This window comes from Vombatus ursinus, unplaced genomic scaffold (assembly GCF_900497805.2).
Source record: "Vombatus ursinus unplaced genomic scaffold, bare-nosed wombat genome assembly UNPS02014847.1, whole genome shotgun sequence".
Taxonomy (NCBI): domain Eukaryota; kingdom Metazoa; phylum Chordata; class Mammalia; order Diprotodontia; family Vombatidae; genus Vombatus; species Vombatus ursinus.
This window is the reverse complement of record NW_020954625.1, coordinates 11,213,607-11,240,143: the sequence shown is the minus strand read 5'-3', so window position 1 is coordinate 11,240,143 and position 26,537 is coordinate 11,213,607. Positions and strand designations below refer to the sequence as shown.

Genomic DNA, 26,537 nt, shown 5'->3' with positions numbered 1-26,537 from the left:
AAGTTAAAGAAGAAAAGTTATTGGTTGAATATTTCAAGTAGATATAACTCATATTATTTTGAGAATATTCTCCATCTTATGAAAATGGGGGATAAATCTTGGGGAAAATCTAGATATGACAGGTCAAGTCAGACCCCAAACATTTGTGTCTTGTATTTAATACAGACTCTAAGCTTTCTTTAGATGCTAACTCTTGATTTTAAAAAGTTACAAATCTAGTAGAAAAAAATTAAGAACCACTTGTGGTAAAAAGGAAGAATATAGTGAGTTACGTTTGGAATATGTTGGGTTTGAGATGAATAAGGGACTTCTCATGTGAATGCCCAACAGGCACTTGGTAATATAGGGCTACAGCTCAGGAGAGAGACTGGGGAGGGATATAGAGATCTGGGAGCCCTCTGAATTGTTGTAATTGAATCCATGGGAAATGATGCGATCTCTGAAAGAGGAAGAAGGCAGGTGCCTTGGATCTCAGAGCCTTGGGGTTCACTGGCAGTTGCACACAGGGTATGAGTAATGATCCAGCAAGGAAAAATGAGGAGTAGCCAGACAGGTCCAGAAAAATCAAGAGTTGTTTTAGGAAAACCCAGAAAGGAGAGAATATCCAGGGAGGGTTCAGTGCCAAGAATGTCACCAGCTGCATAGAGGATAAGAAGGATGGGGACTAAAAAAAAAGACCATCTATTTTGCTAATTGAGAGATGATGAAGGCAGTAGTTTGAGGTGGATTTGATTTGGCTAGTAGCCATTTGGGGCAGGTCTGGTTGATAATTAATTGGAGCCAGTCTAGTGGCTGATCAAGTTGAATAACAAGTTTCTAGTTTAAAATGTCCATATGTAATTATTGCTAAGAGATACATTCTTTGATTGAATATGAAACATCAATCAATTGAACAAATATGTAATTAAGTACCTACTATGTGCAGGGCAATATAGGAAATAATATGCAAGATGCAGAAATTAATGAGAGAAGCCTTTCCCTCAAGTACTTACAGGCTAGTGATTGGAGTTAGACAAATACATAAATAATAATAATTCAGGGCAAAAAATAAATGTAGTAAGGGAGGTACAAACAAAATTATAGGCAAGACAACTGATTGATAATTGATTAGGTGTCAGGAAAAGAGATGGAGCTTTATTTGATTAATTAGAGGAATCAGGGAGACCTGTTTTAGAATTTTACCTCAGAACAGAGCCCATATATACAAAAATAGTTCTGGTACCAAAAACCTTGAAACTAAGGAGTTACCCATCTATTGGGGAATAGCTAAGCAAATCATAACACATGAAAATAATGGAATATTATTGCCTGATTTTGAAGGAAATAATGGTATGAAAGGTTCAGAGAAGTCAAGTCAAGAAGTCTTTAGTAAGTGCCTTCTGTTTTAAGCACCAGGGTAAGAATTGGTAATATCATAAAAGGTGAAAAACAGTCCTTGCTCTGTAGGAGTACACACACAGTCTAATGGAGGAGACAGCATGCAAACATCTAACTCTACAATTAAACTCTAGAAAGGAAATCAGGGAAGCACTAGTGTTAAGGGGGATCTGGGAAGTCCTCTTCTAGAAGGTGGGATTCTAGCCGAGACTAGAAGAGAAGCCAAGGTGCCCAGGAGGCAAACATGAGGAAGGAGAAAATGCCAGGAGACCAGAAAGATAGGTAGGTAACAAGGGGCCAGATTATGAAGCCTGGGAAGACATATATGAACTGATACAAAGTGAAGTGAGCAAAACCAGTGAACAACTTACACAGTAATAACAACGTTAAAGAGAAAAACAATGTTGAAAGTCTTGAGAACTCTGTTCAGTGCAATAACAAACTGTAATGGCCAAGGCCTGAAGATACAGTGTGATGCCAACCCTCTCTCTGACAGTGAGGTAATGGGCTTCTGGTACAGAATAAGACATATTTTTGAATATGGCCAATGTGGGAATTTGATTTTGCTTGACTACATATATTTGTTACAAGAGTTGTTTGTCTTTTAATGGGGAAGGGGGGAGAGATAAATGCTTAACTGGAAAAAAAAATAAAGCTAAATCTTTACAAATAATTCCTCAGACACTGTGATCCCGGATCAGTAACTTCTTGTGTATTTGTTTTTTAAAGTCTTTCTGAACTTTATTCTATAAAATGAGAAGAATAATGCTACCTTAAAAAAAAAAAAACCTATTACTAGAATAGGGAGTTTAGAGCCCTTCCTTGGAGCAGTGAAAACTAGGTAAGCAAAGCATCTGACCGTGTGTGTGTGATGGCTCTGAGGGGAGAAATGTTCTCTTTGTGGTATGTGAATAGTCTCCAGAGAAATCTTAGTAAGAGTTCTGCTAGGTAGTACACAGGGATTAAACCTGAGTGAACTCAGTTCTACTCATTCAGGTCTTATTTATTAGGTGGGGGTGCTTTGTCTAGGCTGAGGTTTTCTGTTTGTTTGTTGTGTGTTAAATGCCTCGTCAGACTTGGGAGCTGGGCTTCTTAAGGCCTTGCTTGAGAAGGTGGCTGTTGACCCGGTGAGCATGCATGTCTCTCAGTTCAGTCTGATTCTTGGACCCTGTCCCTAGGAAGGTAATCTCAGTGCCTATGTTACAGTCAGTCTGTCCAGTTCACCACACACACAGCTGTTGAAGTGAGAGGCCCAAGGAATAAATCTGGCCAGATCATTCCCTGCACAAGCTCCAGTGGTTTCTTGGTAGTTCTATGGTCCAGTACAACTCCTCTCTGGTATTTCAAGCCCTCTTTTTCTAGGCATCCTAAAGGGTGCTGCCCTTCATACAATCTCAAATTCCAGCTCAACTGACCCCCTTGCTGTACCTGCTGCACAGCATTCCATCACCCATCCTTGTACCTTTTCACAGTTTGTCCCCTGTACTAGTGATGCGGTTTAGAGGTTCAAGTGTCCTGGGACCCCAATATCACAACACGCTGGTCCTGCCTAAAAGAATTGGACCCAAGCCTTCTTTCAGTCAAAGGCAAGATTTATTAGAACATCCGTCATACTGGGCAGACTCTTAAGGAGTCTAAACATTAGTAAACTATTAGCTAGATTTTAAGAATCTGAGCCGTGGCTAGATTATAAGAGTCCCAGTGGTGGGTAGATTATAAGAATCCCAGCAGTGGCTAGATTATAAGAATCTAAGCATCTTAATAGAGACAAGATGGACCTTATGTACAGAAAGACTGTGGGAGGGATCTAGGAGTGGATCTGAATGGGAGTGGACAGTAAACTGAGGTGACTAGGACTCCTGGGACCTGGACACTGGAGCCTAGCTGGGATTAAGTGTGGGAAATGGCGAGGAGCCATAGAGGGGGCTAGGCTGGGCTAGGTTAAGGGTAATAGAATTGGGAGATTGGGTGTAGCCACAATGAAAGGCCAGTTGATGGGGATTGTAGCCTCAGGCTAACGCCAGAGATTTGGCCATGTGGGAAAGTCCAGGGTTTTTCCTTTCTGGGGTCTAGATCCCAACTCCATCACTAAGAGCTCCTTACCCCCGCCTCTTAGCATCCTGAGCTCAGCTACTGCCTCCCATAGGAAGCATTACCTAGCCCCGCCCCAAACAAAAAGTCACTTTGTATTTATCTTCTCTTCCCTTAAATAGCTGAACATTGTTTCACCTGATCAAACATAAGGTACTTGAGGACATGAACTGTTTTTGTCTTTGCATCCCCCAACATCTAACGTTGTCATCGTCATCATCACTACCATCACTAGCATTTATAGAGGGCTTTAAGGTTTGCAGAGTTCTTTATAGATATCTGAACCTCACAACAACCCTAGGATGTGGATGCTGTTATTATTCCCATTTTACAGATGAGGAAACTGAGGCAGGCAGAGGTTCAATGATTTGCCCAGGGTCACACAACGAGTAAATGTCTGAGGCCAGATTTGAATGCAGGCCTTTGTGACTAGTGCCGTATCCACTATGGTACCTAGCTGCCCGCCTAGAACATAGTAGAATCAAGATCAAGGAGAACTATAAAGAAGTGTAGATGAGACCACCAAGGCAGAACATGGGACAAGACAGAGAGACTGGAGGCTGGGAGAACCACTTAGAAGGCGTGTGCAGTGGTGGAGGTGGGGGAGGACAAACAATAAGAAAAAATGATGGGCACCAGAAAGGCAGAAACGGAGGAAGAAGGAATTTCAGAAGAGACAGCAACCCATGGCAAACTCCATGGAGAGACAATGAGGATAACAAGTGAAGTCACATTCCAAAGGTTGACTGATTGTGGGAGGTGAATCCCTAGGGACAGTCATTTCAGTGGAGATGTGAAGAGAAGAGGGGGTGGGACAGACCTGCTTTCCAATGCTAGCCCTGTTCCTTTATCTCGATGACCCTGAACAGCTGACTCACCTTCTTGGAGTTAGGAAACGTGATTCCTAAGGGCCCTTTCGGCTTTAAGGCTGGTGACCAGATGCTCTTTTGAGTCGTCCACCAAGAGAAGGGTGATGGGAGTCAGTGAGGAGCTCTGTGTTAGGATGGAGTAATGAGCATGTTTGTGGAAGAATAGACTAGAAGGAGGGGTGGGGGAAAGAAAGAGACTGAATGCGAAAGGACAGTAGAGAGGAGAAGCCCTGAGAGTAATGTGGGAGAGAAGAGGCACACCCCGGCCAGCATCCAGCAGATCACGTGCATGCTCTCATCCAAGAGCTCTGCCTCTTTGCATTAGAAGGCTTTGAACTTAGGGCCACTGAATTGCAAATGAACAGTGATTGGTCTTTTAGAAAAGGGTCTTTTCCCAGCATACTTTTTTCCAGTTCATTTCCTCGCCCCCACCCATACTGCCACTTTGCCCTTGAAGGCTGCAGGCACCTGAGAAAATAGCTGGAGGGATGAAGTAGAAAGGCTGGAAGTATGTCCACTCTGGCTGCTTTCCAGTCTTTTTCCATGACTCTTGAAAACGGAGCTTTCCTGGGGAGTCATTTCCTGTGCAGGATGGCAGATGCAGCCTGCAGGAGGTCTTAAAGGTTACAGATCTCAAACAGAAACCGACATGAGTATTCATAGAGTTTGGGGATATCTTTTCAGCCTATGATTTTTTCCAGCTCAAACAATAGATAGAGTGTTTATTTCCAAATAAGTATGTATAATTTCCTGCTATTTTTCTAGGGAGCCAGAGTTCTTAAGAGAAGCACTTACATTAAAACAATGACCAATGCCTCAGAATTTTTCCTAGTGATGAAAAGGAAAAAATATTTTAAAGAGTAAGGATTGTTCATTAAGGAAGTGAGCCGAGCTCATTGACCTCCTGCTTTTAACTGTCATCTTATTCTAGATTGAGAGCTTGCCTGATATGAAAATTTATGGATGTGTCTAGTATGCCAGCCCTGGATGCTCCCCACCCAAAAAAAAAATCCTTTGTTGTTTGATAAAGATTTGAAGTCTTTTAAATCTAGGAAGGGGAGAGGCAAGAACAGATTTTCATTTATATGGTAGCTCACACTGCAGGTACCTTTGAGGGGATTAATAGTTTTAAGCCGAAAAGTAAAACCAAAATCTTGAGAATATCCATTCAGGAATTTCCATCATTTGGGACATGTAAAGACTAAATCTGAGAGGCTTTCTTTTTACAAAGCAGTTAGGTAGTTTACCTGTTTCAGTCATATCCAAATCTTCATGACCCCATTTGGGGTTTTCTTGGCAAAGATGCCATTTCTTTCTCTGCCTCATTTTAGAGATGAGGAACTAAGGCAAACGGGGTGAAGTGACTTGCCCAAAGTCACACAGCTAGCAAGTGTCTGAGGCTGGCCTTGAACTTGGTTTTCCTGACTCCAGCCCAGCAGGAATACCTAGGTTCAAATCTAGCCTCAGACATTTGCTAGCTGTATGACCCTGGGCAAGTCACTTAACCCTGTTTTTTAACTATATGACCAAAGGCAAATCCCTTAATCTCATTGAGCCTCAGTTTCTTCATCTGCAAAATAGGGGAAATCGTAGCACTGACCTCCCAGGGTTCTTGTGAGAACTAATGAGATAACATATATAAAGTGTTTTTCAAACCTTAAAGCATTATATAAATGGTGTTAAAGGTAATAAATTCAACCTGTAGCTTTCAGAACTTTCCTACTTGTCTGTTTCTCTTCTGGGCTTTTTTTTTCTTCTGTTCTCTACATTTTTTTTTAAAAAGGATGCTTTAGTTACTCCCTTTTTGGGGGGGGGGGCTATTCTATCCCTTTCCTCCCCACTTTACCTTCACTTGCCCTCCCACCTTCATCCCACTTCCATTCTGTAAACATAAGGAAGAAGCCTGGAAATAGTGAAGGTGCTGAGAGAGGGCAAAGGGAGCTGAGGCCCAGTCAGGTTTATGGCATTCACTTTCAAGATGCTTCAGGGGCTGCCTATTCCTCTGAAGAAGAATGGAGTGACTAGAGAAAACCAGTATCCAGAGGTGCAGAGGGTGGAGCCCGAGTTGGTTCTCAAGCTGTCCTGGAGCCCCTCAGTAAAACAGTCAGATGAAGAGGAGGGTGTGTGCTGCGGCGATGCCACGTGCCTGATGATGGGCTTGGAAGCTCAGGGAGTCCGTAGGCTTGGGTGAGCCAAGGTAGGTGTGAGAGTGGGAATCCTGAATCAGCAAGAGAACAGTGAACGATGGGTGAATGTCTGTAAAGTTCAAAATGAAGTTCTTCTGAACGATGAAGCGGGCTGAGACTATTGTTTTATTGCCCGAGAGATTCGTGGAACTGTCTGCAGTGTTAATACAGGGAGAAAAAAGAAGCCTATGAGTAGTGCAGTGTTTTGTAGCAGGTATGGAAAGAACACTTTGGTCTAGAAGACATGGCTTCTTGCCTTGGCTGTACCACTAACTAGCCAGATGACAGCAAAACACAGGCGTTTTTGTTCTTCATCTGTGCGTCGTCGTTTGTTTTACCATTGAGCACCAGTGCGCCTCTGCAACTTCCTTCCACCCAGTCCTGCCTCTGCCTCTGCAGCTAAGCAGATCGAATCGAATCCGCTTCAAAATCTGACTGCCTTCCAAATTCTGGACTGCAATTCTATCAGTCCTCCAAAGGCCTTCTCCAGGCTCAATGTGACCTTCATGTTATCATGGTTTCTTAACCTTCTTTGTGTCTTGGGCCCCTTTGGCAGTCACTGGTGAAGCTGATGAACCCTTTCTCAGAATCATGTTTTTAAGACATAAAATAAAATATGCTGGATTACAAAGGCAACCCATTTTATTGAAATACAGTTATCAAAATGTCTTATTTTAAAAGACCAGTTCATAGACCCCAGGTTAAGAACCCCTGTACTGGATAATCCTGAAGGCCCTCTTCTAGCACCAACATTCTAGGATTTCATAATAGGCACTAAGGAGCAAGAATCTAAGGTGCTAGTGAGGACCTGAATCTGAGTTGGAAAGGTTCTAGCCTGAGTGGGGTGAGAGAAGTGGAGCGTCGGGGCAGACCCGTTTCACTGAGTATGGAGGAGAGTCAGATAAGCAGTCATTGTTGAGCAGCAAGATACTCATTTATCCTGCAGACATTCTTGTTCAGGGCAAAATTACCATGAATTTGTGAGTCTAAAATAGAGCAGTCTTCATCTAAATAAAATCTCCCAGAGCCACATGCCAGTGTGCTATCTGTTGAGACTCATGAGGGTCATTAGAATGATAGGTGTCCTGTCTGCCCACCGGATGAAATCAATGAATTACTTTCTCCCAAGCAATCTTAATAGTTTGGAGCTTACATTTCAACACAAGAAGAAATTAGGGATGGTTGGAGATAGGTCAGCCTAACCTGGCCAGCAGCTGCCACTCTTACCACAGCCAGTATCTGTGTGTGCCAACAAACAAACAAAAAAAGCCATATAATTTTTGGAACAAAACCGTCACGGCATTTTGCATTGGTTGTTGTGAGGGGGGAAGGCCTTGACTTGAGAGGAAGATTAATTTACAGCAACAAGCAGCTATTGGCATATTTGTGTGTTCAGAGTAATTTGCCTATGTAATCCATTTGCAGCTATTCCCAGGATCCCCCTTAACATGGGTTTAGTAAGGGTGGAGATTTTAATGGCTTTCTTTTCTTTGTGGTACACACTAAGTAATTTGATACAATATGCCAAACCTTTTTCCATATGAGGACTTTCCGTAATTTGTTTTACTCAGAATTAAGTCGCTTTTTCATGAGTAACAATCTAGAATTGGTCTTCTTTCCAGTTTAGTCATTTTTGTGATTGTTCCATTTGCGTCTCATATTACCTCATCTCTTTTCACCTTTTTCTCTCAAGAAGGTCTAAGAATTTTTACATATACCAAGCACTAATGGAGACACAAAACCCATGCCCTCAAGGAAATATTTGTTATTAAGCTGTCTGGTATAAACCATAAATGCGTTCAGAATTTTAGAACAGGTGGGGTAGAGATTAACCTTGCTGAAACCCGAAGAAGTTTCCTGGAAGAGTTCAAATTTGAGCTGGTTTTTAAAGATTGCATAGCATTTAGTCAACAAAAGAATCAGGGTGAGGACATTGCAGATCATGTAGACCTCCCAAGTCCCAAAGAAATGGAATGAGTCTGGCATAGGTCAAGGTAGAAACAATTTCTAACCGAATTTGAAGGTTCATGTTATGAAAAGGCAGTGTGGCGCAGTAGGTAGGGAGCTGCGTCTTGACACATCCTGGCCCTGAGCAAGGCACTTAACTACATAGGGTAGGGTCCCATAGAGAGAGGGTCCAGAATGGCGAGCCTTAACCAAGTTGGGATGCAATGTGTGGTAAGTGGTCAGGAACAAACTTTGTTCTCCAGAAAGACGGTTATATTTGTATACCATTGTTTTTTTTGTGTTGAGATCAATTTTAGTCCAAGCCTCTTGGAGACGATCATTTGTTACCTAATAGAGAATAATTGCTAGATTGTAATAGCTCACCTACCTGGAACACACAGAATTCTAACTTGTATGCTTGTCTAGGATCCAGACCCATTGAAGGTTAAAAAATGAGGAACCCGATGGCCTATCGCATACCCTCCAAGGCTTAACATTTTGTGATTCTAAGTAGGGCTAGGAAAACACAGAATCTCGGTGTTGGAAAGGACCATTCATCTATCCCAAACCAAGCCTTCCTTTTAGAGTGTATTTGTTACCTAACTGATGAGTAAATGGTCAGCCTGCAGCCTTTGCTTGAAGCCCTCTAGTGATGAGGGCCTCCCCACCTACCCACCTACCCACCTCTGCCACTCCCTCCCTAGGCCCCCAGTTCCACTTTGGGATAACTCCAATTATTAGGAAGGGGTTTTTTACATTGAGCCAAAATCTGCCTTTCTGCACCTTTAATTGGGCCTTATAGTTCTGCCTTCTGGGGCCAAGCAGAATAAATCAAAATAGTAACACGTATATAGAACTTTAAGATTTGTAAAACAGAATAGAAGTGGTTTGTCACTTCTCCCATTTTGGATCATACGCTTTTCTAATGTAGCCTAGGATAGTATTCAACTTTTTGGCCACCACGTATGTCACTTTTTGACCATTCGCTTTCTTATCTCTTCAAAAGATTTGTGAGAATAATTTACGTACATATTAAGAGTATCCTTGACAAAAATGAGAAGACATCTGAGACTGGTTAAGCAAGTCTTCCTCAAATATCTTAAGATCCCACAAGATTCCCTTATAAATACAGCCACAACTATAATTTTGTTAACAATCTTCTGATTACCAGTGTCAAGCAAAGGAGATTACATACTTGCCGAAAGTGTTCTTTCTTGTGGAGAATGTCGACTCAGCATCCAAATGGAAATGAATGTTCCCTATAGATGGTGATGCCCTCGAACACTCCTATTTGTCGTTGTTATTGTACTGATTTCAGCAAGCCCCCAGAATGCTACAGGGTCTTCTTAGTGAGATCTACAACCACTCAAATGAGATCAACCTAGTAATCTAAATGGGTGAAAAATGCCTGTTACCAAAACAATACAGCATTTTGGATGGATGGATAGATGGTATCTGTGTACTAGATAGTGAATGCAGATGAATTGGGCTCAGAAGTGAACTAGGAACAGGCTAGATTACATTTGTGAAATTCCTCAGTGATTTTCACAATCCCAGACATTAATATTTTCTTGATGGTGCCTGGGAATCATGGGACATCAAAATTATTGAAAGGTCAAAACTTCAAGACACCTAAAAACCAATTGAGAGACAGAGGAGGAATATTCAGGGTATTAATGACTCGAGTGTATGATTATGGGCCAGAGTAAATAGCCTGAGTGATGTCACCAAAAGCTATTAAAAGCCCTAGAGGTTGCATGCCTCTAGTAGGTGGGGTAGACCCTCCTAAGATTTAATAGGAGACCAGACCCAGGAATCACCCAGAACAAGAAGGCATGCATGAATGTCATCCTCATTGAAGAGGAGTTCCATACAGGTTGGTTCTTAGCTCACTTACCATATGAGAAGTACAAATCACTCATCCCGCCTACCCTTCCACTAATTTGAAGATTGACATTTTATAGTTAAGAACAGAAATGAAGAGTTGACTAAAGTTTTCCAGATTTCTAATTTCTAATGTTTTGTGGGAAAAAAAAAATATACACTTAATAAGGGCTAACATTTATGTAGTGCTTTGGGGTTTGCAAGGCACTTTACAAAATCTCATTTGAGCCTTATAACAATTCTGGTAGGAAGGTACTGTCATGAGCCCCATTTTACATATGAGGAAATGCAGGCTGAGAGAGGTTAAGTAACTCATCCAGGGTCACATGGCTAGTAAATTTCTGAGGCAAGATTTAAATTCAGGTTTTCCCAACTCTTCAAGTTCAAAGCTTTTTTCACTACTTTGGTTTATCAAAAGGTCCTGTCTAATACTGATATTTACAGATATAATGGACTTAGGGACAGACATTTGAAATAGTTCTTAATTAGTTTCCAGTTATGTAGTATGGTTTGCCAAACAACAGCTCCTCAGTCCAGAATGTGAGTATAATCATCCCCGTTTGATAAGATCTGCTGCCAGATCAAGGCAACGTGAGTTGCCGAGGGCTGCAGAGTTCAGGAGACGCTTGGCCCAGATGGATACTCGGGTCTTTTGGCACTTTCCACGACAGTACGCTGTCTCTCAGTAATACACCTTCTCATAACATGGAAGTAAATAAACTAATAACTAAATAAAAGGTCTCTCTTTTCAGAACTTCATAGGTTTAGATAAATTTCATTATAAATGTTTAACACTAAATTTGTGTTTGATAATAAAATATGTCAAATGCCATCCATTTATGCGTAAGATGTCATTAACTTATGGATTACATCATACAAATTTGGGGTTGTTTTGTTCTACCCCCTCAGTGCACACACGTGCACACCAGCTAGCACTATAGGTCAGTTAACTAATTGTGTCTGCTTTGGCATCCTGGGTCCTTTGTTTGCTTTATATGTGTTTTTATCTTGCTGACTCGGATTTCTCTCCTTGGACTTTAGCTAGTCACCTTTTCCCTTTGTAGTCTGGGGCCCTCTTCTTGGCTTATTGTAGCTCCCACTTGGGATTCAGGCCTAGGCATAAAGTAATCTACCCCGCTCCCTAGCACCACAAAAAGACTTGAAGTCTCTCTGAAGCCTTCTCTTACTATTTGCTGTTAGACACAGCTGCCACCACGTGACATAGTCCTAGTGCCCCATTTATCCCAACAGAGCCTGGGATTTAAGGGGTTAGAAGGCCCTCCTTCTAGAATTCCCCTGTCCCTACTTCAGTCATTTCCTTTTCCTCAAGTGTAAAGGTGCTGAGAACCCCACCTCAAGGCTGGGACCACTGATACATGTGAAGAAATTTTCCTTTATTTCTAGAAAATCAAGGGCATCACGATCCCAACGATGGGGAAAGTCCCTTCAGCTTTGGGAATGAAACCTTGGAATGGATTAGCCAAATTCTTTGAAAGGGACACAATCTGCTGCTCTTTCTTTAGTGCCTTCAATGTGCAGGGTCCTGATGGGGCTAAAGAAGACTTTTAAGCACTTCCCCTTGACCTCTTTCTGCACTTGTTTGGATCCTAATGTGAAATCTCACTCTGGAGTTTCTCTCCTGGAGCCTGAGATGCTTGGCCAAGGAATAGTCAGCCAGGAGGTTGTCTGCATGCTGGCCTTAGCTGTGCAGGGCTGGTGAGCATGTGGGTTTGGAAAGGGTCAGGAAAGATTTGCTTTATTGGCCAATTAGAATGTGCACTGAAGCAGTGGGAGGAAACCTCAACTGGATTCTGGGTGGCCTGAGAAAGCCCCAGGAGAGATTTGGGTAACCCAGCCTCAGGCTTGCTGGGGCCATCAGCCTTCAGGTATAGGAGGGAGGCTACAGAATTAGTTGTTAATTACCCTTCTCCTTCCTCAGCAAAGTAGACTGAACTTTGAGTGGAGGTTTGCTCTATTATGTGCAGTAATTACACCCCAGTACCTTGAGGTTCAGGCTAGAGAAGGTCAGACTGACTGTATGAGACTTGGTGAGTGTATTTTTTGCCTTGTTCTTCCCATCTCCAGTGCTAAGTTAGTTATATTTGATCCATATACCCTGGGTGTTTATTTGTTTGTTTGTTTGTTTTTCCAGCAGATGTTTCTGAAGTGCCTGTTATATGTAAAGCAGGTTTTAGGCCCTGGGGACACAACCAGAACTATCCTTCTCCCCAGAATTTTCAGACAGCCCACAAGCATTTGTTAAGTACACTTAGTACGTGCTTGACCCACAGTGCTAAGTGCTGAGAGTGCAGAGGCGGGCTGAAACAGCCTTGTATTCCAATGTGGAATACACAGAAGTAAATAGGGACAAGCCAGATAAGTTTACAGCAGAGGGAAGGTAACCTTAGCCCTGGCAAATGTCACAGTGTAAGTAGATAAGTAAATAAGAAATAACTTGGGAGAAAAGGAAAGGCAGAGCATTTTAAGTGTTTACAGTGTCCTGCAGACTGTGCTAAGGCCTGGGAATACAAACTCACGTTCTTAATGGAGGGCCATTACACATAAGAGAGTTCACCTTGCCACTGTTGATCACTCTCTCCACCTGAGGACTCTCTTCTCTCTAGGTTTTGGGGACCCGTCTCTCTCCTGCTTCTCCTCCTCCCTAGCCAGCCTCTCCTGAGTCTCCTTTGCTGGATCCTTTTCCAGATCATGCCCAGTGACCATGGCAGTCCCACCCAGCCCTCTGTCCTGGGCTCTCTTCTCTTCTCTTACTATACTACTTCACTTGATGAAGTCATCAGCTCCCATGAATTTAATTATCTTCTCTGTTCTAATGATTTTCAGATATATTTGTCCAGCCCTAACCTCTGTATGGACCTCCAGTCTCCCATCTCCAACCACCTTCCAGATATCTCAAACTAGATGTCCTGTAGACATCTTAAACTCAACATGTCCAAAACAGAACTCATTCTCTTTCCCCATAAATCTTCCCCCTTCCTACCTTCCCGGTTACTGTCAAGGCCAATGCCATCCTCCCAATCCCTTAGACTTGGCAACCTAGGCAGCCTAGTGAATCCTAGAAGGAGGGCCTTCTAGCCCCTTGAATCCCAGGCTCTGTTGGGATAAATGGGGCACTAGGACTATGTCAGGTGGTGGCAGCTGTGTCCAACAGCAACCTGGATTCCTCACTGTCTATTACCCTCCTACTCCCATAGCCAAGCTGTTACTGGGACCTCTCTTCCCCTCTACACCATCTCTCCAGCATGCCCCTTCTGTCCTCTGACACAGCTCCCACTCTGGGGAGGATCGGCATCACCTCATGCTTGGACGTCATGATAACTGCTGGTGGGTCTGCCTGCCTCAAGTCTCTCCCCACTCCAGTCCATTCTCCATTCAGCCACTAAAGTGATTTTCCTCAAATACAAAGCCCTTCATCACCTAGCCTTCTCCTACCTTTCCAGGTTTCTTGGCTTTGTTTGTGAAAAAACTTTTCAATTTAATGTAATCAAAGTTAATCCATTTTGCTTTTCGTAATGTTCTCTATCTCCTGTTTGGCCATGAATTCTTCTGTTCTCCATAAATCTGTTAGGTAAATTATTCCTTGCTCTCCCAGTTTGCTTATAGTATCAGCTTTTATATCTAAATCATGAACCCATTTTGACTTTATTTTGGTATATGGTGTGAGATTTTGGTCTGTGCCTAGTTTCTGCCATACTCTTTTCCAGTTTTCCCAGCAGTTTTTTTCAAAGAGTGGGTTCTTATCCCAGAAGCTGGAGTCTTTGGATTTATCAAATAATAGATTACTATAGTCATTGACCACTGTGTCTTGATTATTTAACCTATTCCACTGATCCACCACTCTATTTCTTAGCCAGTACCAAGCAGTTTTGATGATTGCTGCTTTATAATACAATTTAAGATCTGGGATGGCTAGGCTGCCTTCCCCTGCATTTCTTTTCATTAGTTCCCTTGATATTCTGGACCTTTTTTTCTTCCAAATAAATCTTGTTATTATTTTTTCTAACTCTATAAAATAATATTTTGGTAGTTTGATTGGTATGGCACTGAATAAGTAAATTAGCTTAGGTAGAATTGTCATTTTTATTATATTAGCTCAGCCTACCCATGAGCAACTGATGTTTTTCCAATTATTTAGATCTGGATTTATTTGTGTGAAAAATGTTTTGTAATTGTGTTCATATAGTTCCTGGATTCCTTTCCAGGTTTCTCATACCTTACTCCAGGTATCTAGGTGTTCAGGGAGGACTAGCACCTCTGGTATGAGGGCTTGCCAAGCCCTTTTCAGGGCTGCTCATCCACCCCTTTGGTGTCCACCTTTTCCCCAGCTCTCACCTGTGGCTCCAAGAAGCCGTGACACGTGCAGTGACGACACCCCAGCAAACCATCTTGGCAGACAGGCTAAACCAGGTTGAGGGTAACAAAGGGTCACAAACCTGTCAGTGAGTTAGGAGGGTGTCTGCCCGAAGTATGTGAAGACTTCCCCCTCTTCCACCAGCCATGAAGGCAGCTGAAGCAGAAACTGTGAAGTGCTTAGAGCTTGGTCAGACATCAAAGACACCAAGGTTGTTTACTGCATCTTGGGTCATCACCAGTCATCCTGACTTTTGCCCTGCCACTGGACTCCAGTGACTGGAAAAGAGAACAAGGTTGATGACTTTGTGCAGCGCCGCCTCACTTAAATTCAGTTTACACAGAAGTCAAGACATCACCCTGTGATGTCATGGGCCTTTGAAAATGAAGGACAAATGCCAACATCACCTCACTCCTCACGACACATTCTTTGATCCAACAACCCTGGCCCTCCATCTCCAGACTCCATATATACCCCCCTCCACTGCCCCCATGCTTGGAATGCACGCCTTCATTTCTGCCTCCTGATTCCTTAGTTTCCTTCAAGTCCCAGCTAAAGTGTCATCTTATACAGGAAGTGCATCCCAGCTCCATCTTAATTCTAGTGCCTTCCATTGTTTCCTATTTATCCTGTATATAGGTGTGCATATTTGTTTATTGTCACTCCCATTAGAGTGTGAGCTCCTTGAAGGCAGGGACTGTCTTGTGCTTTTCTTTGCATCCCCAGATTTAACACAATATCTGGCACATAGTAGGTATTTAACAAATGTTTATTGACTGACTGAGTTCAGCAGTAAGGAGAAAGAGTGGCCCTAGGGTGTTGCATCAGAAATAAGGCCTGGTGGTCTTTCATCCAAAGGGCATCAGCTGCCACATGGATCCCACATTCAGGGACCTCAAAGGGCCTGATATTATAGCTGTTGGGAGTGGCTATGTTGGTAGGATCTGGGTAGGCAGAAGGGACAAGGAAGAGGGAACCTGGTAAAAGGGGGGAAGACAATGAGAATTGAAATGGTGGGGGAGAGGAGAGGGGTCAAAAGGGGCTTCCTCTTCCTGGTGAGGAGGCAACACATTCCAAGCATTCACTGATGTCATTTTGTGACCAGAATCGGAGGCCTGAAATCCGAAATGAGGGAACACCGAGTCGGTAAAGACAAGTGCATGATAAGTCTGAAAAGGTCGATGAGAGGAGTATTGTGAAAGGCTGAGGAGGGTATATAATATAATGCTCAAAGCAGCAGGGACCCACTGAGAAGTCTTGAGTGCAGGAGTGCCGTCGTCTGGCAGCTAGGCCAAGTGAGAATGCATTGACGTGGCACGTCGAATGTTTGCCGAGTGCTGCATGTTGTTACTTTTCTAATCGTCGTTGTCCTTTCATCCCCAGTAGTCACTACTTTCTCACTAATGTTGTGTGTGTTACTGTTCAGTTTTCATCATTTTTATTGACTTGCATTTAGTAGTAATAAACCCTCTGAAAGTTATGGATGTTGTCACTTTCATAACTTCATGATGACACTAAATACTGAATGAGAGATGTATAGGTATGCTTTTTAAGAAAAATCAACTTCTCTTTAATATGCTATTAGTTGCCCCTTTTGTCTAGTTCTGAAGAAATAATGGTCATTTAGGATTATTTTTCACTGCCCATTGTTTTAGATGTTCTCTTTGAGTCAAAAAGAGTTAATTTTTATTAAACTAAGAAAAGAAGTAGAATGATTAAATCTTAAATTTTTTCTGAAAAAGTAAGAGAATATCAAATAGAGACCTGGCCTTGCATGGGTCTCTTCATTTGTGGCCAGTCCAAGCCTGTGTTAAAGGCGTGAGATGTATACCAGTGACAAGGAGCACAGCTTGTTAGTAGGACATTCAGCACTTGTGCATATTCACTTTTCAGTACTCACTCAGGCCTAAAATAGTCTCTAATCCCCTGAGAGAAGGAAGCAAAGGATACCATCACATGACTGTCTGAGTCTTGTCCAGATTGAAATGCCAAGAAGATTTTGTAAGCCTTCTGGGGTCCAAGTAAGAATTAAGGCAAGTAGAGACGTGTTCAGTTGCCTGGGCACGGCTGTGACCCATATAAATAACCGGTGCTTAGTGCACTTCCAAAGGATTGGATGACTTTCGAATTTTAAGATGAATCATTATGAAAATGCTTTTCATTTAAAGAACTAAATTTTTATAAATAGATTAGTTTTGTTATTTCAGTGATTTCAGATGTCAGAAGTATTCTTTGAATAACTTTCTAAGTATTTGTTCTAAGTTACATTGCCTTGGTTTTTTACATGCTTTAAAATGAGATGAAAAGTGTAAGTTAGAAAATCCATGAAAAACATAACATTTTTGGATAGAGCACCGGGCCTGGAGTCAGAAAGACCTAAGTTCAAATCGAACCTCAGACATTTACTAGCTGTGTGACCCTGGGCAAGTCACTTAACCAGTTTCCCCAACTGTAAAATTGGCATCATAGTAGCACCTATCTCACAGATTGTTGTATAATGTTTGTAAAAAGTTTAACGCAGTGCCTGGCGCATAGCAGGCACTTAATAAATGTTTGTTCACCTTTTCAAACTTTGAAGTTGGGTTGAAGGGAAATAAGCCATTCTGGTATGACCACTTTCAATTATAAGTATAAAATAGTGATTAAAGTTATTTTAAATATAAAAACTATATACAATTATACTTGTCCAGAGAGCACTCCTCAATGATTTGGTACACAATTGAGAACTATGAATTACATTTTTAAAAAACCGTATGTAGCCAAGGCAGATGTCACAAAGTCTGTTCTCTTGGACTTTGTTCAGTATCAGTAGCAGATGCTGTATTCCCTGACTCAAATCTGCTTTTTAAATTTAGAGTGGGATCACACTGCTGCCCACCCCTCGGTCAGCCCTTCTGATACTTCCAGATGGCTTTGCTGGCCTCCTGTCCCCCTCATAGACACAGATTCCTGGCTCTCTCAAACTTTGCTGGCCTCCTATCCACTTGCTGACAGATACCTGACCCCCTATCCATCCACTGGACACCCTCTTTGGCCTCTTCTGTACCTGGAGACAAATCCCTGGCTCTCTGCCCTTTCGCACCATTTGCTGGCTCAGGCTTTCAACTGAGTGCCCAGTACCTTGCACCCAACTCGCATGGTAAAGCAGTGACCATCAAACACATTTCACCTTGGATGCCTATGCATTATGTGAAACTTGCTGCCTGACAGATGAACTGCATAAACCAGGTCATTTAATTAATGCATCATCAGTAACCCAGATGAGGGGATGGAGAAAATAGACCCAAGGACACCAGGAATAATGCAGGTAGAGCCCCAAAGGGATGGTCTGTGAAGGAGAAGGAGCTGATTCGTGCCAGATGAATCTCATTTCCTATGTTGACTGAGGAACAGAAACATTATGGAGATCATCTAGATTTCAACAAAGCAGAGGCTTTCCTATTCTTATATATGCTTAATTATTTACATGTCTTCTCCAAAAACAACACCAAAAAAAAAAGAAAAAGAAAAGGCCTCTGCCTTCAAGGAGCTTACATGCTAATTTAACAATAAAATAGAAGCTCCTTTGGGACAAGGACTGCTAGGTTCGTTTGTATCTGCAGTGTCCACCACAGGGCCCCACATACATGTGGGCCTTGATTCCAATAAAGTCATAACATTCCATTGTTTGTAACCATTTAACATTGGTATTAAAGAGACCGACTTTTTTGGCAGCAGCCTGTTAGGGATCCTTGAGAACCTTGCCCAGTTTTCTCCATGCAGCCTTATTCTCCTGTTCAGTTTTGGGCCTTGTTCATTACACAGGTGTAGGTGCACCTTGAGCTACTGTAGATAAAGAATGAGAAGGGGCCCATTGCTTAAAAAAAAAAAAGGCAGCAGTAGTGATGGGTAAAGAGGACAGAGTTTAGAAAGTTAGAAGAGTTGGGTTCTAATCTAACCTTTGTGGAGGGCCACAGCCATTTCCTCCTCCATTGTAGGTTTCTGCAGCACTTTAAAAGCCAGACTTTCATTGCAGTTCTTTCTTTTCTTCCTCTGGTTTAGTTTTATGTATTTACATAGGATGTAAATACAGCAAACATAGCATGTTTGCTGTAGAACATGGCTCAACAAACTTCGCCCAAATGCTGGCTGTTTTTGTACCACCAGTGAGCCAAGGGTTTTACATTTTTAAAAAAGGTTTATTGTATTTAAAAATGTAAAAACCTTTCTTAGCCTGGACTGTATAAAAACAAGCAACAGGCCAGACTTGGCCGTTGGGCCAGAGTTTGCCAACCCCTGCTGTAGAATTAAAACATGTTCTGATTTTATAAGACATTTAAGAAATATTCCAATTCAGAATCTCATGTTTCTAGATTGTCCAGATTTTGAGATACACATCTTTTTTTAAACATTGACTTTTGTTTCTCCTATATCCTTTAAAGAAGATTGTAAATGGCTTTGAAGTCAATTTTTAGTAAAAGTTTTGCTAACTTAATCTTTTACTGTCAAATCACTACCAAGTCCATTAATGGACCGAGGAAAGTCATATATTCCTAAGGTTAAAGTGTGTGGTTCCTACTGCGGATGACATACAAGCTGTCATTCAGGTCACTTGTAATTCTTCACCAGCCTCCTCCCTGTTTGAATTAAATTATGGATGCCGTCGCTCATTTCATCACCTTGACAAAAAAGACCAAGAATTAATTCTGAACTCTCAAGAAAATATTAGCAAAGAATAATTCAGCAAAGAAAATGTATATAAAATTGTAGCGTCTAACTCAAAGATTGAAGTTAGTACTCAAGATGACTCAGTACCGTTTTCTTACAAAAAGGATGTTTTCTTTGATATGATTCTATTATATATTTTTACATTCTAAAGATACTATTCAAGCTTCATTTGTAGAAACAACTATACATATTACACAACCCAAACTGAACCTCAAAGATAAATATTCCAAGATGGCAAAGTGATGAGGGTGGGCATTCCAGAACCACATCAGTAAGCATGTATTAAGCACCTACTACATGCCCTCAGGCATTCTCCTAAGTGCTAGGGGTACAAAGAAAGGTAAGATTGATCAATAAACATTTATTAAGCACCTGCTATGTGCCAAGCACTATAAAAGCCAGACCTTGATCCCAAGATGCTGACATTCTAATTGGGGAAACAACATGCAAATAGCTCCCAACAACAGTTCGAACAAGATCTAGACTGGACATTTGGAGATAATAAGCAGAGAGAAGACCCCAACTTTCGGGGGAATCAAGAAAGGCTTCCTTGTGAAGGTAGGATTTTAACTGGGATTAGAAGGAATCTTGGAGGTAGAGATGAGTAGGGAGAGAGTTCCGGGCATGGAGGGCAGCAAGAAAAAGGGTCCAGAGCCAGGAGATGGTTCATAGAACAGCTAGGGGGCCAGTGTCTCTGAGTCACAGAAGATATGAGGGTGGGGGCTGGATAACATGGTTAGACCTGCACTTGAAGATCACTTTGACATTTGAATGAAGGATGGACTGAAATGGGGAGAGATTTGTGGCAGGGAGACCAAGCAGCAGTCTCTTACGATAGTCTGGGCATGAAATGATGTCAATGTCAGAGGAGAGAAGGGGCCTAAGTGAGAGATGTTATGGAAGTAAAGTCAACAGGCTTTGGCAACTGATTGGATGAGGCCGTGGGTGGGGTTGGGGTGAGAGATAGGGAGTAGTTGAAGATGACACCTAGTTCATGAACCTGAGTGACTAGGATGGTGATGGATCCCTCAACAATAATAGGGAAGTTAAGAAGAAGAAAAGGGTTTGAGGGGAAGACAGTAAGTTCAGTTTGGGATGTGTTGAGTTTGAGATTTATTCTAGACAGTTGGGGATGCAAGACTGGAGGTCAGCAGAGAGGTTAGGGTTGGATAAGTAGATGTGAAAGTCATCAACTGATTTCAGAAAAACCTAGGAAGACCTATATGAACCAATGCAGAATGAGGTGAGCAGAACCCGGAGAACATTGTATGTAATAACAGTAGTATTGTAAGAATGGTCAACTGTGAAAGACTTAGCTGCCCTGATCACGACAGTGATCCAATATAATTCCAGAGGAGTCATGATGAAAAATGCTCTCCACCTCCAGAGAGAGAACTGATGAACTCTCGAGAACAGTTTGAAGTGTACTTTTTTCACTTTCTTTATTTTTCTTGCTTTTTTTTTTTTTTTGGCAACATGGGAATATGTTTTGCAGGATTTCACATGTATAAATGATGTATTACTTCCCTTCTCAATGGGTGGGGGAGGAGCTCAGAGGACGGAGAGAATTTGGAACTCAAATTTTTAAAAAAAAAATGTTAAAAATAAAGAAAAAAGTCATCCACACAGAGATAATAATTAAATTCATGGGAGCTGATGAGATCATCAAGTGAAATACTGTAGAGCAGAGGGGCCAGCGAACTATGCCCCACAGGTCAAATTTGGCCCGTTGACTATTTTTGTACAGCCAGCAAGAACTATGAATGCTTTTTAACATTTTTAAATGGTTGGAAAAAATTGAAAGAAGAATGATATTTTATGACCCATGAAAATGATATGAATTCACATTTCAGTGTCTTTAAATAAAGTCGTATGGGAGCATAGCCATGCTCATTAGCCCTCATCCATTTCTGTAAGATAGTCAATAGCCGCTCTTACGCCTCAAGGCAGACAAGCAGTTAAAAAAGAAGACTATGTGTATGGTTCTCTTATCCCTTTGCACAGCTACTTGTTGCACTTTAAACTGAAGTGATATGGTGATAACCCAAGAACATTTCAGGTCCCATGTATCACCATAACATGGCATTTCATTTTATTAGCAATTCATATCCATCATGTCAAAACAAGAAGAAGAGGAGGCACATTATGATTTTTTGAGCTCAGGGCCAAGATTGAAGTTTTTCCTAATAAGATGAATCACCCTGAACCACTACCACCAAACACCAAAGAGCTTTTGGAAATTAGCTTTGGCTGTAGACTTGATAATGTTTCTTAATTGATTCAACCAAAAATTAAAAAATTGAACAGCACTTATATGTGAAATTTATAGTGTGGTAATGTTAATTCAATGACAACAAATGTTGTTGAAGTCACAAGTAATGTCAAGCTGGTTTATACACCTCTTGTGCTGTCAGGTTGAAGCAAGAAGCGAGATCTCTATTCTGACCCAAATTTGCCACTGATGATGTTAGAACTCGGAAGACGATCCCACGGCATCTTTTGGGCCTTGATGCAAATGCAAAAGAAACCTCCAGATCTCAAAATCCACTTTATTGTTGAGTTGAGGAGATTCCTCCTCCCTTTCAGTGGGGAAGTATTTAATCTGCAACATAATGTGATGCTAAAAAGAAAAAAATCAAGAGAAAAATCTAATAGAATAAAAATGTCTTCCAGGCTTTGAATATGTTCAATTAAAATCATATGCTTGTGCATTGATATCAACATTTGGCAGTACCTATTTCTGTGAAAAGGTATTTTCAAGGATGAAATACATAAAATCCCAGTGCAGATCAGCATTAATGTTTACAATCAATTTTGATGATAGGAGGCACTAACTTTGAATCCCCAATGAAGCAAAATATTATTCCTCCAAAAAAAATTATATTCTTATCATTAGTATACCTGTGTTACAATAAATTGTCATCAATTATATTTTGGATTTCATTAGTAAAAAAAATTGTGGAAATGTTTTCTCTCTTGTTACTATCTGACCCTTCACAGAAACAGTTTACTGACCCCTGGTGTGGAAGGATAAGAGGGCCGGGCCCAGGACAGAGAGAGCTCTAGAAGAGGCACTCGCAGTTAGTGGGCATGACGTGGCTGACAAGCCATGGAAGGAGACTGAGAAGCAACAGGCACATAGGTAGAAGAAGAGCCAGACGAGGGTGGTGTCCCGATAACCCGGAGAGAAGAGAGTCTAAATCAGCAGTGTCCACGGCTGGCTACAGAGAAGTCAGAGAGGGTGAAGGCTGAGGGAGGGCTGGGGGAAGGCCCTTAGATTTTGCAATTAAGAAATTGTCAGTAAATGTGGAAAGAACAGTTTAAATTTAATAATGAAATTGGAAGCCAGACTGTGAAGAAGAGAGTGAGGAAAAAGAAAGTGGAAGCACCTCCCGTGGATGGTCTCAAGGAGTTTAGCCACAAAAGGGACAGAGAGAGATGGGATCAAACAGACGAAGAAAAGGGAGAGTGGGGATGATGGAGGGGGCGATCTGCTGGAGAAGACAGGGTGCAACGTGTGGAAGGGGTGAAGTTAGCAAGAAGGGCCACTTCATTGTGTGATGCAGGCGTGAAGGGAGAGACCATGGCAGAAGTCGTCTGGGTGATGTGAGAAGAAAGGTCTCTCAGTGAATGGGCTCAGGCTGACAGGGGAAAGGGGAGCGGAGCCGTGGGAGGTTTGGAAGAGCCGCTGTTGAGAGTGGGGGAGCTGCTAAGGGAGGTGTAAAAGGTGTATCTTGTACATAACATAAATTTGTAACGGACGCAGTCAGCACAATTTTGAGATTTTCCCCAGTTTTGTTCAGCAGCATATGTGTAAGAGCAAAGGCTGGGGATGGTGGAAGCGATCCCAGGCTGAAGCTTTGCAAGACCAGTTCAGGGATACAGTAAAGAAAAGCAAAGGACAGTATGGAGTTGATCTGGTTCACAGAGGGATGGAGAATGTGGCCAGTTCAGGGGTGATGGCCTAGGAAGAAACTGAAGGTCATGGTGTAGACCAAGAACAGAATTTGGGGTGGCAGGGCAGATGGAGAGGTGAAACCATGATAGATTGAGATCAGATAAGGGAAATCCAGAATTTGTGAACATGGAAGTGGTGTGTTTATGAATGGTGGCAACATCAAGGATATCATTTTTGTGTGTAGCTAAGGTGAGCTGGAGGAGTAGATCATGAATAAGGTGAAGTTAGGGTGAGGTTCAGGTATTTGAGGGAGCATTGAGATATGTGTGTGTGTGTATTTTTTAAGTACCCCAGTATGAGGGCAGGAGTTGAGGAGGATAGAGAGGCTGGGAGTCAGGCGCTGAACTCATTGAGGAGAAAGTATTGGGGAGGGTCACGCTCCTGGAGGGTGGTTGACAACAGCCACCAGAATTTTGATTGACTGCGAATATGGATTGAGTGAACCTCAGAGGAGGAGAGGTTACTCAGTGATGGTAGAGGTAGATCCTAGAAGTGGCAGTGGGAAGCAAGGAGTGTTCCAACTCCTTTTCCCCCCACACCCCTCTCAACAATGGAGACCAGGGGAGTGAACGAAAGTGCAACCAGTGCTAGAAAGGGAAGCCAGGTCTCAGCCAGAAGATGGAAGGAATGGAAAAGGAAAAAAAGTAAGATGAAAGCAGATTTATTGCTGATGGAAGAGGCATTCAAGAGAGCACAGTGGAAGGGATGGGTGATTTTAGAGTACGACACTGTCAGGATTAAATTGAAGGGAATAGGAATAAAGGATTGGGTGGTGGGGTTCAGGGGGTAGTATGGGAGATCAGAATCATTGGGATGGGGAGGGTCAAGCAAGGGGGAATTTTTACATCATTGAGCAATGAGTTTAGTTAGGTAGGTTTTCCAAACTATGCAAAAGCTCACATGTAGGAGACGGGATGCTAACAGGGAACAGTCAGTTGGCCAGTTTGGGTTTTATTTTAGAGGCAGTAAAGGCAGTAGAGATTCGTTCTGAAGGCCAGTAGGCCAGATGAGAGGTGTGGAGAATCTGCAGTAACATGGTGGCCACACGAATAGAGGGAGAGAAATAGACCAGTGGAAGAAACAGGGCTACGTCTCTGAAGCTGGAAATGCCAACATTGTGGACCCTAGGGTAGATTGTATGTATGTTGCCTGATAACCAGTAAAAGGAAATTTAGTCACCAGGTGATGAATTTGCTTCCTGCCTATTTCAAAGTTGTCTTTGGCCAGATATAATAATGGTCTAATTCCAGACTGTGGCATCCATCGTGTTCACTGTTCACTCCCAGTTTTTGTTTCATCTGCAGATTCAATAAAGATACCGCCCATGCCTTTCTAAGAGTTATTGTTAAAAATGTCACATGAGCAGCACCCAGCACAGATCACTTGGGTGCCCTGCACAGAAGCCTTGACATCGGGCCTTTAATATCTTTTCATTACACCTGTTCCAAATCTGGTGATTGCATCTAGCCCCCGTCTCTGTTTTTTACAGCGATAGTTTGAGATAGTTTCAGACAATAAACTAAAACTTAGCTAAGCTGGATCTACACTATTCCCTTGTTCTTTCTATTTAGTAACTGAGGCAGGAAAAGAAAAGACATTGTCTGGTATGGCCTGCTTGTGAAAAAGCCCCTTATGATCACCATGGCCTGTGTTGGATGGTCACTTACTCTCTCTTTAAGAGTACGTTTGGGGGCAGCTAGGTGGCGCAGTGGATAGAGCACCGGCCCTGGATTCAGGTGGACCTGAGTTCAAATCTGGCCTCAGACACATAACACTTACTAGCTCTGTGACCTTGAGCAAGTCACTTAACCCCACTGCCTAGCCAAAAAAAAAAAAAAAAGAGTATGTTTGGGAATATGGCATCAGGGGCAGGTGCCATTGTCGTCATCCCTTCCTTGAAAATCAGGGTATTTGCCCTGCTCTAGTCCTGTGGTACCTCTCAGGTTCTCCAAGGTCTTTCAGAGATCACAAACAGTGCCCCAGAAGGATCAAATGTAGCTTCTCTGGGTCAGGGACAGAGGAACCAGGTGCTCTTCCTCTGTCTCTTACACTGTTGTGGGTAGAAGAATAGGGAAAAAGGAATCCTTGGAAAAGGAGGATGGTGTCCAAAAGAGTATCAACAAAACATTGAAGAAAAAAGGAGCAAACAGTTGTTAAATAACCAGTGGTGGTAATGGAGTAGAATTGACCTGCTCAACAATTCTAGAAATATCTTTTATTCTAAAGAGATGATTCCCTGTGCATCTAATGTCTAGTCAGTATCACGGTATGTTGGACATCAGAGCCGCACGTGGTTCTCCTCCCCAATTCTAGGACTGCGTCAGTAATGTGAGAACAGTAATAGAAACTGGACCAAGGCTCATCCTTACCAGTTCTTAACACTCATTGTACATTGTACAGACTGTAAATGATGTAGGATTTTTAGTTGGAGACCAATTTTCTTGAGAATCCTCCATGATCTCTGTTACCTTTGCTGTTCTTAGGTTCGGTGGATGATGTATTGGATTGTTTTTGCCCTTTATACTGTGATTGAAACATTGGCAGACCTAACCGTTGCTTGGTAAGTCCCAAGACTGAAAAAGCATTTGCCCTTCAGGGGCCAGTGATGAATTTGGTCGAGTCTCTGTTAACTAACTGACCAAAGGCGGGTTCCCTGACTTCTCTGTGCCTGTTGTCAATAAAACAGAACGTCAAGTGAGATAATGAGTGAAAGTGCTTTTGAATCAGGATAAAGCTATGTTTAAGATAGTGGTATTTATCATCATTCATGGAAACTGAAGCCTTTCTTAGTTAAATATTTCCTTTGAGTTTTGTTGGCTTGTTTTTGCAAAGGAGAATTATTGTTACAACAAGCCAAAATCCACTTTGGATATTAAATTAATTAATTCTTTTAAAAGGGACCCCCAACCCTTTCCATGTGGTGAATAGAATTGTAAAATCTTCTGGGGGAAAATCCAGATTTGGCCTCTACCACGAATACTGTTGGGACACTTTTTAACTATTAGGGAAGAAGACTGTTCTGTATACAGAAACTAAGGAAATGTTGTAAATAGACATTTTCTATGAATGGCATTAGATATTTCCTTTGGAGCTTTTCTTTAAAAAGTTCCATTTTTGACACATGAAGATCTAACCTAAATATCTAA

At 42.0% G+C, this 26,537-nt stretch overlaps 1 protein-coding gene across 2 annotated transcripts in view; it reads left to right on the top strand.

Annotated features, from left to right (window-relative positions):
- The window catches only part of REEP3 (receptor accessory protein 3), a 98,368-nt gene that overhangs the window by 38,172 nt on the left and 33,659 nt on the right, over positions 1-26,537 (top strand). For both annotated transcript variants that reach the window (XM_027840626.1, XM_027840625.1), the window contains exon 3: positions 25,875-25,951. In XM_027840626.1, the coding sequence (XP_027696427.1) occupies positions 25,875-25,951 (77 nt within the window). The remainder of the gene's footprint in view (positions 1-25,874; positions 25,952-26,537) is intronic.